Source organism: Pelophylax lessonae (assembly GCF_965119305.1).
Source record: "Pelophylax lessonae genome assembly, chromosome: 7".
Lineage (NCBI taxonomy): Eukaryota > Metazoa > Chordata > Amphibia > Anura > Ranidae > Pelophylax > Pelophylax lessonae.
Window position 1 is genome coordinate 44,469,427 of NC_138774.1, and position 16,806 is coordinate 44,486,232.

A 16,806-nucleotide genomic window follows, 5' to 3' on the forward strand; every position below is an offset into this window, starting at 1 on the left:
GGCATATCCCAATTGGCAACCCACTGATTCTACAGCGCCAGTACTTCCCCCATTCACCGCCCAACCTGGAATCCACGTGGAGACAGCTGGTTTTACGCCCCTGAACTTTTTTGAGCTGTTCTTCACGGAAGATCTTTTCAGATCTATTGTGGATCAATCAAATTTATATGCTCAACAATTTATCGCCGCCAACCCAAATTCGCACCTTGCCAGACGATTCGGCTGGAATCCTATAACGGTTTCCGAATTTAAGATCTTTCTGGGCCTTTCCCTCCACATGGGCATAACTAAACAAAGTGAATTGCGGCTATATTGGTCCACTAGCCCAGCTCACCATATGCGCATGTACTCTGCCTCCATGTCCAGGGGGAGATACGAGCAAATTCTGCGATTTATGCATTTCAGCGACAATGAAATCTGTCGTCCTCGGGGAGACCCTGCATACGATCGGCTCCACAAAATTCGGCCCCTCATAGACCACTTCAATCAGCGGTTTGCAGCCTTGTTTACCCCCGAACAAGTTGTCTGCATTGACGAGTCCCTGATTAAATTTACTGGCCGTCTTGCTATCAAACAGTACCTCCCCAGCAAGCGTGCCAGATACGGGGTCAAGTTGTATAAGCTCTGTGACAGGGCCACAGGCTATACAGTTAATTTCCGTGTCTATGAGGGAAAAGATAGCACTGTGGAGCCCCCGAACTGCCCAGACTACATAGGGAGCAGCGGTAAGATTGTTTGGGACTTGGTGTCACCCTTATCCGGAAAGGGGTACCATTTGTACGTGGACAATTTTTACACAAGCGTGCCACTATTTAGTCACCTGCTTGATTTACAAATTGGCGCATGTGGCACCGTGCGACCTAATCGCCGGGGCTTCCCCCAACGGCTTGTTAATTCCCGTCTTAGTCGGGGGGCGAGAGCCTGCTTGAAAACGGACAAATTACTTGCGGTGAAGTGGAAGGATACACGGGATGTTTATGTTCTGTCCTCCCTTCACGCAGACACGACAGTCCAAATCCCTACGGCAACTGGCGTTATGGAGAAACCCCTCTGTGTCCACGAATATAACCTTAACATGGGAGGGGTGGACCTTAACGACCAGCTTTTGGCGCCGTATTTAGTTGCCCGTAAAGCCAGACGCTGGTACAAAAAAGTGTCTGTTTACCTTTTCCAATTGGCTATGCTGAACGCCTTTGTCCTATACAAGGCGTCAGGACGAACTGGACCCTTCCGGGAATTCCAGGAAGCGGTCATCCTTGCCTACCTGTACCCAGGAGGCATGCCTGCCCAACTTCCCCTTCCAGATGCAGTGAGCCGGCTGCATGAGAGGCATTTTCCTTATGCCCTCCCGAGTACCCCTACCCAAATACGACCCCAAAGACGATGTCGTGTCTGTAGCAGGCGCGGATTTAGGCGTGACACCCGTTATTATTGTCCCAAATGTCCTGACCATCCTGGTCTCTGCATCGGGGAATGTTTTGAGCGCTACCATACACTAGTGGAGTATTAGTGTAGGGTACAGCACGACACAGTGTAGGGCACATAAACACAGGGTCTCGAAGGATGTTGGATGTCCATCGACATTTTGAGAGACCCAAGCTGGAAGAGAAGATCGCAGAAGATCGCACTCCCTCCCAAATCAAGAAATAAAGGAACAGTTAGAAAGTAAAATAAAAGGATCCAAAAACTGTTGTGGTGTCAGTAATTTTATATGTCCTTCTACTCCTTCCTACTGTACTTTTTTCAATGTCCTTTGTTTGTTTTTTCATTCTTTTGTGACCTGTTTCTCTTGCAGGTAATTGTCGGCTACCACGCATTGATTTTATATATTCTGACACAAACAGCGTTTGCGCTCAGCATATATGGATACCTTTGCTGATAGCAGCTGTGGTGATTTTCTGATTTCAGCACTGCAGTTAAAATCTTATTTTGGTATACGTGGATAGCGCCGTGTATACCCATCATTAAATTCAGTGGGTGGTTGTTTGGGCGGTTAATGATGAGAATCCAAAAACTTTTGTTGTGTCAGTCATTTTATATGTCCTACTCTTCCTAATGTACTTTTTTTTAATGTACTTTGTTTGTTTTTTCATTCTTTTGTGACCTGTTTCTCTTGCAGGTAATTGTCGGCTACCACGCATTGATTTTATATATTCTGACACAAACAGCGTTTGCGCTCAGCATATATGGATACCTTTGCTGATAGCAGCTGTGGTGATTTTCTGATTTCAGCACTGCAGTTAAAATCTTATTTTGGTATACGTGGATAGCGCCGTGTATACCCATCATTAAATTCAGTGGGTGGTTGTTTGGGCGGTTAATGATGAGAATCCAAAAACTTTTGTTGTGTCAGTCATTTTATATGTCCTACTCTTCCTAATGTACTTTTTTTTAATGTACTTTGTTTGTTTTTTCATTCTTTTGTGACCTGTTTCTCTTGCAGGTCCCTCGTCGGCTACCACGCATTGATTTTATATATTCTGACACAAACAGTGTTTGCGCTCAGCATATATGGATACCTTTGCTGATAGCAGCTGTGGTGATTTTCTGATTTCAGCACTGCAGTTAAAATCCTATTTTGGTATACGTGGATAGTGTCGTGTATACCCATCATTAAATTCAGTGGGTGGTTGTTTGGGCGGTTAATGATGAGTAATACTACGCATTATTCCTGTGCTGATTTCTGATAGGTTCTCTTTTTTTCCGTTCAGCCCACAGGCTGCATGAAAAAAAAAAAACCTATATGCCAAACAAGGACCAGCAATGTACTGGTACGTTGCTGGACTTTGAGTGGTTGTACCAGGATGATGCCTGCAGATTTAGGCATCATCTTGGTATCGTTTTTTACAGCCAGCGGTCGGCTAACATGTAAAAGCAATCCTAGCAGGTAATTGGCCGCTAGACTGCTTTTACATGCAGTGGGAGGGGTCTCCCCCCCCCCCCACCGCCGCCTTCCGAAGCCTTCCGTGGTTTTTCTCGGGCTCTCCTGTCCCACCGGTTAACCCGAGAGTGCAGCCGGTGGTTCAGTTATCTAACCATAGAGCTAATTGAAGATTAGAATGGCTCCAATCATCTCTATGGCCTAAGATGCCGGAGGCTACGAGCATTTCATGACTTCTTTTTCGCCAGAAATAAACAGGGCCATTGGGAAATTGGGAAAGTATTTTATCACACCAATTTTGGCGTGGTCAGATACATTAAGGTCAGAGGAGAGATCTAGAGTATAAAAGACCCCAATTTTTTTAAAAAAGAGTACCTGTCACTACCGATTGCTATCATAGGGGATATCTAAATTCACTGTGATAACAATAAAAATGATTTAAAAAAAAAAAATTAAAGGAAAGGTGTCAAAATAACATAAAAAAGCAAAAAAAAAAAAAAAAAATTGAGCCCCCCCCCTTTCCCCCCGTGCTTGCACGCAATGGCACACGCAAGCGTTGGTCTAGTGTCATATGTAAACCGCAATTTCAGCATGCATGTGAGGTATCGCCGCGATCGCCAGATCGAGTGCAGTAATTTTTGCAGTAGACCTCATCTGTAAGTCTAAAGTGGTAACCTGTAGAGACTTTTAAAGTTTTTAAAAATGTACGTACGTTGTTGCCGCTGCGCAGGCGTGCGCAATTTTTAAAGCATGTCATGTCAGGTGTCTATGAACTCGGCATAAGATCATCTTTTAAATTTTACCAAAAAAATTGGAATTATATAGTGTATTTGTGAAATAAATTAAAAAAAAATGTATTTTTTTCGCAAAAATTGCGTTTGGAAAATCTGTGCGCAAATACCGTGTGACAAAAAAATTTGCAACATCCCCCATTTTATTCTATAGGGCCTCTGCTTTAAAGAAATATATAATGTTTGGGGGTTCAAAGTAATTTTCTAGTAAAAAAAAAATATTTTTTCATGTAAACAAAAAGGCACAGAAAAGGCTTGGTTTTCAAGTGGTTAGAAGAGTGGGTGATGTGTGGATAAGATTGAGCATAAAATGCCGGGACAGTTCAAACACCCCCCAAATGACCCCTTTTTGAAAAGTAGACACCCAAAGCTATTTGCTGAGAGGCATGGTGAGTCCATGGAATATTTTATATTTTGCTACAAGTGTCGGGAAAATTATTATTTCTTTTTTTTTTGTTGTTTTTTTACAGAAAGTTGTCACTAAATGATATATTGCTCACACATGCCATGTGTATATGTGAAATGACACCCCAAAATACATTCTGCTGCTTCTCCTGAGTACAGGGATACCCCATGTGTGAGACTTTTTGGCAGCGTAGCTGTGTACGCGCCCCCGAAAACCAATCCACATCTTCAGGTTTTCTAATGGCGTAAATTGCTGATTTTACCCCTGACTACCTGTCACAGTTTCAGAGGCCCTGAAATTTCAAGATAGCACAAAACCCCCCCAAATGACCCCATTTTGCAAAGTAGACACTCCAAGCTATTGGCTGAGAAGCATGGTGAGTCCATGGAATAGTTTATATTTTGCCACAAGTTTCGGGAAAATAATTTTTTTTTTTTTTTTAACACAAAGTTGTCAGTAAATGATATAATGCTCACGCATGCCATGGGTATATGTGAAATGACACCCCAAAATACATTCTGCTGCTTCTCCTGAGTACAGGGATACCCCATGTGTGAGACTTTTTTGCAGTCTAGCCGAGTACAGGACCCCGAAAACCAACCTCCACTTTCAGGCTTTCCAAGGGCGTAAATTGTTGATTTCACTCCTGACTACCTATCACAGTTTCGGAGGCCCTAAAATTCCAAGATAGCACAAAACCCCCCCAAATGACCCAATTTTGCAAAGTAGACACTCCAATCTATTTGCTGAGAGGCATGGTGAGTATTTTGCAGCTCTCATTTTTTTTGGAAAATGAAGAAAAAACAGGAAAATGCATTTTTTTTCCTCTTTTTTCAATTTCCAAAACTTTGTGACAAAAAGTGAGATCTGCAAAACACTCAACATGCCTCTCTGCAAATAGCTCAGGGTGTCTACTTTCCAAAATGGGGTCATTTGGGGGGGTTTTGTGCTATCTTGGAATTTTAGGGCCTCCGAAACTGTGATAGGTAGTCAGGAGTGAAATCAACAATTTACGCCCTTGGAAAGCCTGAAAGTGGAGGTTGGTTTTCGGGGTCCTGTACTCGGCTAGACTGCAAAAAAGTCTCACACATGGGGTATCCCTGTACTCAGGAGAAGCAGCAGAATGTATTTTGGGGTGTCATTTCACATATACCCATGGCATGTGTGAGCAATATATCATTTACTGACAGCTTTGTGTAAAAAAAAAAAAAATATATATATATATATATATATTTCCCGGAACTTGTGGCAAAATATAAAATATTCCATGGACTCACCATGCCTCTCAGCAAACAGCTTGGGGTGTCTACTTTCCAAAATGGGGTCATTTGGGGGGGTTTTGTGCTATCTTGGAATTTTAGGGCCTCCGAAACTGTGATAGGTAGTCAGGAGTGAAATCAACAATTTACGCCTTTGGAAAGCCTGAAAGTGGAGGTTGGTTTTCGGGGTCCTGTACTCGGCTAGACTGCAAAAAAGTCTCACACATGGGGTATCCCTGTACTCAGGAGAAGCAGCAGAATGTATTTTGGGGTGTCATTTCACATATACCCATGGCATGTGTGAGCAATATATCATTTACTGACAGCTTTGTGTAAAAAAAAAAAAAAAATATATATATATATATATTTCCCGGAACTTGTGGCAAAATATAAAATATTCCATGGACTCACCATGCCTCTCAGCAAACAGCTTGGGGTGTCTACTTTCCAAAATGGGGTCATTTGGGGGGGTTTTGTGCTATCTTGGAATTTTAGGGCCTCCGAAACTGTGATAGGTAGTCAGGAGTGAAATCAACAATTTACGCCTTTGGAAAGCCTGAAAGTGGAGGTTGGTTTTCGGGGTCCTGTACTCGGCTAGACTGCAAAAAAGTCTCACACATGGGGTATCCCTGTACTCAGGAGAAGCAGCAGAATGTATTTTGGGGTGTCATTTCACATATACCCATGGCATGTGTGAGCAATATATCATTTACTGACAGCTTTGTGTAAAAAAAAAAAAAAAATATATATATATATATATTTCCCGGAACTTGTGGCAAAATATAAAATATTCCATGGACTCACCATGCCTCTCAGCAAATAGCTTGGGGTGTCTACTTTCCAAAATGGGGTCATTTGGGGGGGTTTTGTGCTATCTTGGAATTTTAGGGCCTCCGAAACTGCGACAGGTAGTGCAGAGGTGACATGAACAATTTACGCCATTAGAAAACCTGAGAGTGTTGATTGGTTTTCGCGGTCCTGTACACAGCTAGGCTCCCAAAAAGTCTCACACATGGGGCATCCCCATACTCAGGAGAAGCGGCAGAATGTATTTTGGGGTGTCATTCCACATATACCCATGTCATGTGTGAGAAATTTATCTTTTAGTGACAACGTTGTGTAAAAAAAAAAAATTAAAAAAAAAAATTGTAATTTTCCCGAAACTTGTGGCAAAATATAAAATATTCCATGGACTCACCATGCCTCTCAGCAAACAGCTTGGGGTGTCTACTTTCCAAAATGGGGTCATTTGGGGGGGTTTTGTGGCATCTTGACATTTCAGGGCCTCCTAAACCGTTATAGGTAGTGAGAAAATGCAATGAAAAATGTACGCCCTTTGAAATTCTGATGGTGGTGATTTGTTTTCCGGCTCCCGTACACAGCTACGCTCCCAAAAAGTCTCACATATGTGGTATCCCTGTACTCAGGAGAAGCAGCAGAATATATTTTGGGGTGTAATTACACATATACCCATGGCATGTGTGAGCAATATATCATTTCAATGACAACTTTGTGTAAAAAAAAAAAAAAAAATTTTTTTAGTCATTTTTCAAACACCTGTGACAAAAAAATAAAATATTCAATGAGCTCAACATGCCTCTCAGAACATTCCTTAGGATGTCTACTTTCCAAAAAGTGGTAGTTTGGGGGGGTTTTGTACTGCCCCGCCATTTTAGCACTTCATGAAATGAGATAGGCAGTCAGAAATTAAAGCTTCGTAAATTTCAGTATTTACACCATAGTTTGTAGACGCTATAACTTTTGCGCAAACCAATAAAAATACGCTCATTGATTTTTTTTTTGTCAAAGACATGTAGCTAAATATATTTTGGCCAAAAAAAATGACATAAATTGAGTATATTGGATATTTTTTAAAAGACAAAGTTGAAAATGTCATTTTTTTGCAAAATTTTCGCTCTTTTTTTATTAATATCGCAAAAAATAAAAAGCGCAGAGGTGATCAAATGCCACCAAAAGAAAGCTCTGTTTGTGGGAAAAAAAGGACGTAAATTTCGTTTAGGTACAGCATTGCATGACCGAGCAATTATCAGTTAAAGTCACGAAGTGCCAAGTTGAAAAAAGGGGTCTGGTCCTTTAGCAGCCAAATCCTCCGGGGCTTAAGTGGTTAAGGCTCCAGTACCTGGAAGTGATGACATGACATTGCTTCCGGGTTTTTTCATCGGAGACCCAATCAAAGCAGAATTTGTTCGGGTCTTTAGCCAGCCAGCGGACGTGCAGGCTATTCTCTTGTGACTCCCAGTGGGACGGGATACCCAGGCGAGCCATGGAAGGTGGCGTTGGGTGAACGTCCCCTCCAGCTCCTTGTAATGACAGCAGAGCTCTAAACAACGGTACCAGGGTGACTTACCTCCTCTGTGCAGTCGGTTTTGCACAGAGCAGCCCAAATCCTCCGCTTCTCGGTTCCCTCCTTGCTGCTCCTGGCCCCTCCCTCCTATCGAGTGCCCCCACAGCTAGGAACTTGCTATGGGGCTGCCTTTCAGCCCCGCCTCCTCTCTCTCCTGATTAGCTCACTGACTTTGACAGCCGCGGGAGCCAATGGCGCCGCGGCTGCATCTTAGCCAATCAGGAGGAAAAGTCTCAAGGCAGCCGAGGAACTCGTGGACATCGCTGGACAGAGATGCGGCTCAGGTAAGTATTAGGGGGGTGAAGGAGGCTGCTGCACACAGAAGGCTTTTTATCATAATGCAAAGAATGCATTAAGATAGAAAACCTTCCTGCCTTTACTACTTCTTTAAATGCTGTGTCCTAGTCACTTCCTGTGCAATGTTCTGTAAACTACGCGTCCCCCTGCCCACCATATTATGATGAATACCATGCTTGTATTCTAAATCCTTGGTGACAACCATGGCTCTCTACATAATTACAGTGCAGTGAGTGTTGTCACCCAAGGACAAGAAGTGTGTAAACTTAAATTTAACCACTTCCATACCGGGCCAATTCTGGCACTCACAATTTTATTTATTTTTTTGCTAGAACCCCCAGATATGTTTTACTATCAGAGACCCACGGAATAAAATGGAACAAAATGGCGGTCATTGCAACTTTTTATGTCACACTAAAGTTAACCCTATTTTTTATAATGTGACAATGGGAAAATTCGTCATCAGGTACGGGAAGTGATGACAGCGATGATTCTGATGTCTCTTTCTGGCACATCGCTTGTGGAATTTGGGAAATATATCAAATGATTCTTCAGAATTTCTAACGGAGCGATGTGCCAGAAAGAGACATCAGAATCGTCGCTGTCATCACTTTCTGTACCTGATGACGAATTTTCCCATGAATGGATATCGCTCAGTACTTCAAGTAACTCAGTTTCGCTGTGTCTGTTTTCCAGTTTGTCTAAAAGCGCTTTTGCTCAAATAGAACGCTTTTTGGACGCCATGGTTGTTCTCTATTTTCCAGGCACAAAGAACTGGAAAAGCACAGGCAGGGCACTGGAAAAGTCACCAGGTGAAATCCTGTGGTGAAGTGGAATGATACAGTGTAATCCGTTTTGTATCATCTCATTTGGTGTATTTACACTTTTGAATTTGCCGCCGGTTCCACCCCCCCTGCGTTGCAACGCTCGCAGGGAAGAGAACCGGAAGACAGGTTGTCGGCACACAGCAAGAGGACAGAGGGAGGATGGCGGGAGGACGGTGGTGGAGGACGGCGGGAGATCACAGGGAAGGGAATCGGAAGACAGGTGCCGGCATCGGCCGAGCAGACAGCAGGAGGATGGCCGGAGGACGGCGGGGGAGGATGGCGGGGGAGGACAGCGGAAGGATGGCTGGAGGACAGCGGGAGGACGGTGGGGCAGGACGGCGGGAGATCACAGGGAAGGGAATCGGAAGACAGGTGCCGGCATCAGACAGCAGGAGGATGGCCGGAGGACGGCGGGGGAGGATGGCGGGGGAGGACAGCGGAAGGATGGCTGGAGGACAGCGGGAGGACGGTGGGGCAGGACGGCGGGGGATCACAGGGAAGGGAATCGGAAGACAGGTGCTGGTATCGGCCGAGCAGGCAGCGGGAGGATGGCTGGAGGACGATGATTGGGGGGGGAGGGGGAGGACAGCGGGAGGATGGCTGGAGGACGGTGGGGGAGGATGGCGAGGGAGGACAACAGATCAAAACAAAAGGTAACGTGCATATAGGCCCTTACCCCTAATTGATATGAGGACACAAAAGATAGAGAAAAGTGGGGCTTTACGGGCCAGTGGGAGTAGAAGGATCACGCACAAACTAACTTCTAAAAATAATTTACATTTTATTAAATTGCATCATAAAAAACATGGGCGCGTGAGCACATGTTAGCACAAACAAAATAACATAGAATATTATTTATAAAATCAATTGCAGAGAGTCATAAATAGAAATACATCCCAGAAGGGAGAAACAACCTGTATAGGATGGAAAAAGTAGGTCTCTGATGGAATGCGGTCAATGTAGGTCCCCAGCAAGCCGACGCGTTTCGCTCAAGGCTTCCTCTGGGCCTGAGAGACCATAACAGACCGGTATTTCCTTTTAAATGTCTCGGAAAATGACAGATTGGCGACACGCAAAAACACCAGATATTGTCCCCTTAGTATTTGTGTATAGCCTCCAATGTATACATATATTCACTCAATTATTTTAGGCTAAGTGTCCAGCCTCTCGATCACCGCAAAAAGCACCGCTTGTTATGCTGCATAAGATGGCGCTATGTTATAACTTGATATTCAGGACTCTAAAGCTGTTCTGTTATGGAAGCACGATGGTTACCACACTGGTGGCTGCACTCGATATATCCACCTATCGTTTCCTTTTCCCTTGATCAGGGCCGATGGGGTGGTTTATTTGTTGTATATATGCGATATAGACCTGCAGTCCTTCTAGCCTTTTTGCAGTGTATGAGTGGCTTGGGCTGGAACTTATAATATCATCTCATCCTATTCCAGAACGGTGGGGGGGATAGTATATCCCAGGTCCAACCAGTCCTTGTGACCGCCAGGGGGGTTTAAGTAATATTATACTTTAAAGTACTGGACCTGGTTTGTCAAAACATCTAAAATACATCTAAAACACCTAAAAGACATCATTTGGTCAGATTTCAGATTGCACAGGGAAATTGTAGAGGTGATGAAGAAGCTGCAATTACCTGGCATACTGATGGATCCTCAAGTCCTAAAGGGGATTCTGCATGTGCTAAATACTGTACATTCCAATACACAAAAACCCAGAGTCAATGATTTCCTCAATTCTAATGCCCAGGAACTGTCCAGATGGCTCTTCAGACTTTTTGATAGCTGCATTGTTCTTCTGGCAGGTGACATCACATCGCGCATCACCTCTGACATCACAGCAATGAGCGAATCCCTCAGCCACAATCTGAGCCTCTTGATGTGGTATCTAATGAGACTCATCTTCTTGGTGATATACATGGTCAGCTTGTCTCCAAAGCTTACAGTCTTCACTATGTTGTGCCTGTTGGTCATCACGCTTGTGCCCCAGCTATCGGGATCATTTTATCAGGTGAGACTCAGGATTTGCACATTTTATAGGGCTTCAAAGCCTAACCCCCTTACCTACTGTGGTAAGTGGTGGATGCTTATTTCTGCAGTACCGCTTATGAATGGCACTACAAAAATCACCCATTCATCCATCCGCTGTAGTGCTGCCATTAAACTTTTTTTTTCGTGTTCCTTGTTTTGTCCCCCAGAATCTGGCCAGGAAGGTCCAGGAATCCCTCTCAAAAGTCAATCAGGTGGCTCTGGAGACATTCTCCAACATGAAGACAGTGCGCAGTTTTGCCAACGAGGAGGGCCAGTGTCTACGACATGAGGCAAGGCTCCACGATACCTACCAGCTGCACAAGATGGAGTCTCTGGCGTATGCCTTCAATGGATTAGCCAACAGTGTGAGTACAGTGTGGGGACCACCCTGGGCATGCTTTGTGTAACCTATGTGTAATAATTCTTTATGTCATACTCCTGTCATTGCCTGAACATTAGATGAATGGTCAATAAGGCTTATAGGTGTACCTATGTAGGCAGGTGCAGTCTATTTTCTCCACTGTAGGTAGCGTTCGACTGCAACGGCATTGCAGTTGGAGGGGAAGTCAAGAGTAACATGGTTCTTCTGTGGTTTCCTGGGTCACTGGGGAAGCTATCAAATTAGATGCAGCTGCTGCATGTGACTCTGGCAGCCATTTTGGGTAAGACAGAGCCTATTTAAAGCTGTGTTCCAGCCTCCCCCTCCAAAAATTAAAAGTCAGCAGCTACACATACTGTAGCTGCTGATGTTTGAAATTAGGACACTTACCTGTCCTGGAGTCCAGCGATGTCGGCCCCGCAGCCGATGTTTCCATCGGTTGTTGGGTGCTGCCGCTGCCATTGCCTTGCGGCTTCACGGGCAGGTCCCTACTGCACCGCAGTGGCTCGGCGGTGGGGGAAGGAGGAGGGGGCCAAACTTCCGAGGCGGCGCCGTCTCCCGAAAGTGGGGAAGGGTACCTGTCAAAAACAGGTACCCGTTCCCCCCTCCCCCCTGAAAGGTGCCAAATGTGGCACCAGAGGGGGGTGGAAGCAAATGAGCGGAAGTTCCACTTTTGGGTTTTCCAGGCTTGGTGTTCATTTAGCATGAGGGTAGTGTAGGGACAAGTCACCCTTCTGATAGGGACAATGAACAGTAATAGGAAGAGGTTTCAGACAAGTAGGGAAAGGATAGGGACACGCCATCCTTCCTGGAAGCCTCTCAGTTTGAGCAAAATCCGGGCAGCCTGCATACCTCCCCTCCAGACAGACACTGTTGGCACATTCAAAACCTGCTCTGCTATACACCGCTGTTACATCCTGTGAGCGTTCCCGGTCAGGTGTCCTCCTGCTGAGCTTGTTGTGAACTGTGAACTCTAACTTTAATACAAACTCTGTTTTTTGCAATTAGACTCTGGGTGTTTACTGACGACGCACCACGCTGCACCTCCTCACACATAGACCAGTTCTTGAAAGCAATGTGTGACGCACACACAGGGCAGCCATCAGAAATTTTGGGGCCCCTTACACAGCTTTAGGCCTGGGCCCCCTGGTCCTGACCAGCAACATTCCCCAGAGCCCGCCCACTGGCCATCCCACCGAATCCACACACTGGCCGCCCCACTGAGTCATTCAACCAGTCACTTACCAACTTCTATATAAGACCCCCTGACACCTACCTACCTCTATATAAGACCCCCTGGCACCCATTTACCTCTATAAAAGACCCCTGGACATCTACTTACCTCTATTTAAGAACCCTTGACACTTACCTGCCTCTATATAAGACCCCCTGACACCCACTTATCTCTATATAAGACCCATGGACACCTACTTACATCTACATAAGACCTCCCTGACACTTGCGTACCTCTATATAAGACCCCTGGACACTTACCTACTTCTATATAAGACCCCCTAAGCCTACCTACCTCTGTATAAGACCCCCTGACACCTACCTCTATATAACCTCTCCTGACCCCCCTCTATATTACTTATTCCCCATCAAGAAGGAGAGAGGGGAGTATTTAGAGTGGCCCCTCCCTCCCATCCAGGAATACTGACCCCTTCAGGAGAAGACCCCTGAATATGAGGAGGGCATGGGGGTGATTAAAAAAGACCCCCTCCCATCCATCCATCAAGGAATACAGACAAATATAGAGAGACCCACATCCAGGAATACACCTGCAGTTAAAGGGGACTCCCAGCTAAATGGAGTACAGGGGAGTGATCAGAGGGGACCCCAACACAGACCCCCTCTGCCCACCCCCATCCAGGAGAAGGAAACCCCCAGCTAGAAGGACTGCAAGGGGGTGATTAGTGGGGACCTCAAAATGATCCCCCCCCCCTCCAGGAGATGAAAACCCCCCAGTTATTAGGACTGCAGGGGAGTGAACAGAGGGGACCCAACACAGACCCCCTCTGCCCACCCCCATCCAGGAGAAGGAGACCGCAGGGGGTGATTAGTGGGGACACCAAAACAGATCCCCCCTCCAGAAGAAGGAGACTTACGGCTAGGAAGACTGCAGGGGGGTGATCAATGGGGACCTCAAAACAGACCCTCTTTGCCCAACCTCCTCCAGGAGAAGGAGACCTCCAGTTAGTAGGACTGCAGAGGGGTGATCAGAGGAGACCTAACACAGACCCCCCCTGCCTATCCTATCCCGTAAAGAGAGACCCACAGCTAGAAGGGCTACAGCCAGCTGCCCTCTGAGGCTGCCCCCCCCCCCTGCGATGGAGATAGTGTGAGCTGTTCAGGAGTTGCAGAGGGGACAGAGGAAGGCTACTGGAGCACGAGAAAGAAATCCTGCATTGTCCTGCTGCTCCGGCTGCTCGCTCTGCTAGCCGCATCCATTCTCCCCTTCCAGGAAGGGAGATCCTGGCAGCTGTTGGAAAGTGCCACTTCTGCCCCCCTAGTCCCAGCTCTGGTTAGCAGCAACAACTCCTTGGTTGGGGCCCTCGCCCCTCGGGACACCCGGGCCCCATACATGTGTATGGGCTGTCCCCCTCTGATGACAACCCTGGACACACACTCTTCTTTAGGCTCGTAAAGCGGACCTTGACCCCCATTCTGTCTGAAGCTAAAGACCAGCCTGTGGGTCCTGGTAGAGTCCATCAGAACATCTGCGCATGTGCAAGACATTTCTCGTGCGTGTGCAGTAGTGACAGTTTTGTAACCTCCATAACAGCCATCTATGCACATGTGCAGGGGAACCCCAGGTGTCCGCAGATGTGCTGTAGGGTTCTATCAGGACCCAAAGCACTATGGCAACATCTGCACATGCACAGAATCTGGGAGGGGGGATGGGGAGATGCTAATATCATTCTCACATAGGCCTTCTGCTCTGCAGCACAAAAAATTCCAATGAATTAAAAAAGAATAAAAATAATATCCAAATGTGAGAGAGGTAAGAGGCAGGGCAAAGTGAAAGTTAATTTAGAGTGAAGGACCACTTTAATCTTCAAGGAGGTTTGGGCTACCTCCAGGCCCATCTACCCCTTATCTATCCATTGGAATGCATGTGCTCCCACTGTGGAGACTCTCATAAATTTGGAAGGGTTAGGACTGCAAGTAATACAGGGTGCCGTGAAGGGGCGTTCCAGCTTACGCATATTTTTGCAATTGTGTGCTAACCTACCCCCTGTTTTTAACGCATACTGTTGGACAGGTTAATTCAGTTGGTAAGCAGACCAGTTGGTGAGTTGAGCTGGGTGTTTTCTCTGGTTTTGTCTTTCATGCGTCTGCCCTTCCATGTGCTTCTTGCTGTGAAGGCCAGTTATAGAAGGGGGCAGGGGCCAACTCTTTGCCACTTTAATCTTCCCCTACTCTTCCAAAAATGAAAATGCTTTAGCTTCAATAGGTGATATTAATGATTATGTTCTCCTTAAAGCTTTCAGGTCTGGCTCTGAAGGTGGGCATTCTGTATTTTGGTGGACGGCTAGTGACAGAGGGAGAGGTCAGCGGAGGAGAACTGGTGTCTTTTGTGATGTATGAGCTGCAGTTTACATCAGCCGTAGAGGTGAGAAATGGGGGTGCACCATGTCATGATGTATGTGAAATGTGATGTGTGAAACTAGCTTTACCCAGTTCCCACCCAGCCTACAGACTAATAACGGCCGGTGGGACATTTGTTGTTCTGGGTGGACACAGTGGATGACTGATGAGTGTACCGACTGCTGCCGATACCATGTGATCACTGTCACCAATCACAGCAGATCACATGGCAGTTGTACACAATCAATGGCTTTGATTCAGGCCATATGTTGTGTACAGTTGTGTTGCTCTCTGTGATTAGTCACAGTTATCACATGGTAAAGACAGAGCCAATCACAGCCCATCTATACCATGTGATTAGCTGCGGCCAATCACAGCTAACCACAATTTCACAGTAAAAATGCAAGCAAGCAAGGTCAGCGGTAGCTGTCAGGTAAGCACGGGGATATTTCTGAGGGGACTGGTTTCTAACCCGAGTGGGAGATAGGGGAGAAGAGGGTAGCACAGTGCCGTTCAATGTGGCGTTGACTCTCGTCCTTGACTTGTCTTGTCTAAGCGGCTAAGACAAGTCAAGGACGAGAGTCCTTCATCAGTCCCAAGTCTCTACGAAGTCTCCGGACTCCAGGACCCGACCCAAACTGGGTTTTACCAAACTCTGAGGAGACTGAAAATCTGGTTTTCTTTTAGACAAGGACTCTGGAGCCCCTCAACTATAAATAAATATATAGATATATATATATATATATATATATATATATATATAATCTCTATTAAAAAGTGGAAAAAAGCAACATACTGTAAATAATATTTTTAACTAGTTCATGTAGTGCTCACTACTAGACCCTCTTTCTGGTGACTGCGGACAAAGATCAAATGAGGCGTTGCTATGGACTTTAGTCCATAAAATACAATTAATTTACTGTATATAAGTACTGTATCTTGCTCGGCGGGGCTTTTTGTCCTGTGAAACTACATGTACATTTGTTATGTGCGAAGTAGAATGTTATTAGGCTGTTTGCTCTCCAGACTGAATTTGTTTCATAGTTACATAGTTACATAGTAGGTGAGGTTGAATAAAGACAATAGTCCATCCAGTTCAACCTGTGCAGGTGTGTGTGACCGTAATCATCTCTCATACCCCTGAATGTTCTGATCCTTGAGATGTACGTCTGAGTCTTTTGAAAGCAACCATACTTCCCGCAGAAACCACCTCTTGTGGTAGAGAATTCCACAATCTTGTAGCCCTAACAGTAAAGAACCCCCCACGTTGCCTGAGGTTAAAACGCTTCTCCTCTAATCGCATTGTATGCCCTCGAGTCCTCATGCAATCCTTTCGACTGAATAGCATTTTTTCTATGCTGAGATCCCCATTGAGATATTTATAAATTGCTATCATGTCCCCTCTCAGGCGTTTCTTCTCCAGGGAGAATAAATCAAGCGATTGCAGACGCTCTTCATAATTTAGGTCCTCCAATCCCCTAATCAGTTTAGTTGCCCTTCTCTGGACTCTCTCCAGCTCCAACACATCCCTCCTGAGGACTGGCGACCAGAACTGGACAGAATACTCCAGATGCGGTCGGACCAGAGTTATCTCTGGAATACATCCCTTTCTTTATGCATGCTAATATTCTGCTGGCTTTGGCAGCTGCCGCTTGACATTGCATGCTATTGCCTAGTCTATCCTCTACCAAGACTCCCAGATCTTTCTCCATTTTTCATTTCCCCAAAGGTCTCCCCCCTAATGTGTATTGTGCATTGATGTTTTTAGTCCCCAAGTGCAAAACCTTACACTTCTCCACATTAAACCTCATTTGCCAAGTCGTTGCCCACTCCGTTATTTTGTCCAGGTCATTCTGTAGGATATCCGCTTCATGCTGTGCAGTTATTGCCCTGCCCAAATTTTGTGTCATCTGCAAAAACTGAACTACTCATCCCATCCTCAATGCTGTTTATGAATAAATTGAA

At 45.5% G+C, this 16,806-nt stretch overlaps 1 protein-coding gene across 2 annotated transcripts in view; it reads left to right on the plus strand.

Moving 5' to 3' along the window:
• TAP1 (transporter 1, ATP binding cassette subfamily B member) overlaps positions 1-16,806 on the plus strand; it is an 895,619-nt gene that overhangs the window by 10,915 nt on the left and 867,898 nt on the right. For both annotated transcript variants that reach the window (XM_082264575.1, XM_082264574.1), the window contains exons 4-6: positions 10,646-10,851; positions 11,039-11,236; positions 14,738-14,866. In XM_082264575.1, the coding sequence (XP_082120701.1) occupies positions 10,646-10,851; positions 11,039-11,236; positions 14,738-14,866 (533 nt within the window). The remainder of the gene's footprint in view (positions 1-10,645; positions 10,852-11,038; positions 11,237-14,737; positions 14,867-16,806) is intronic.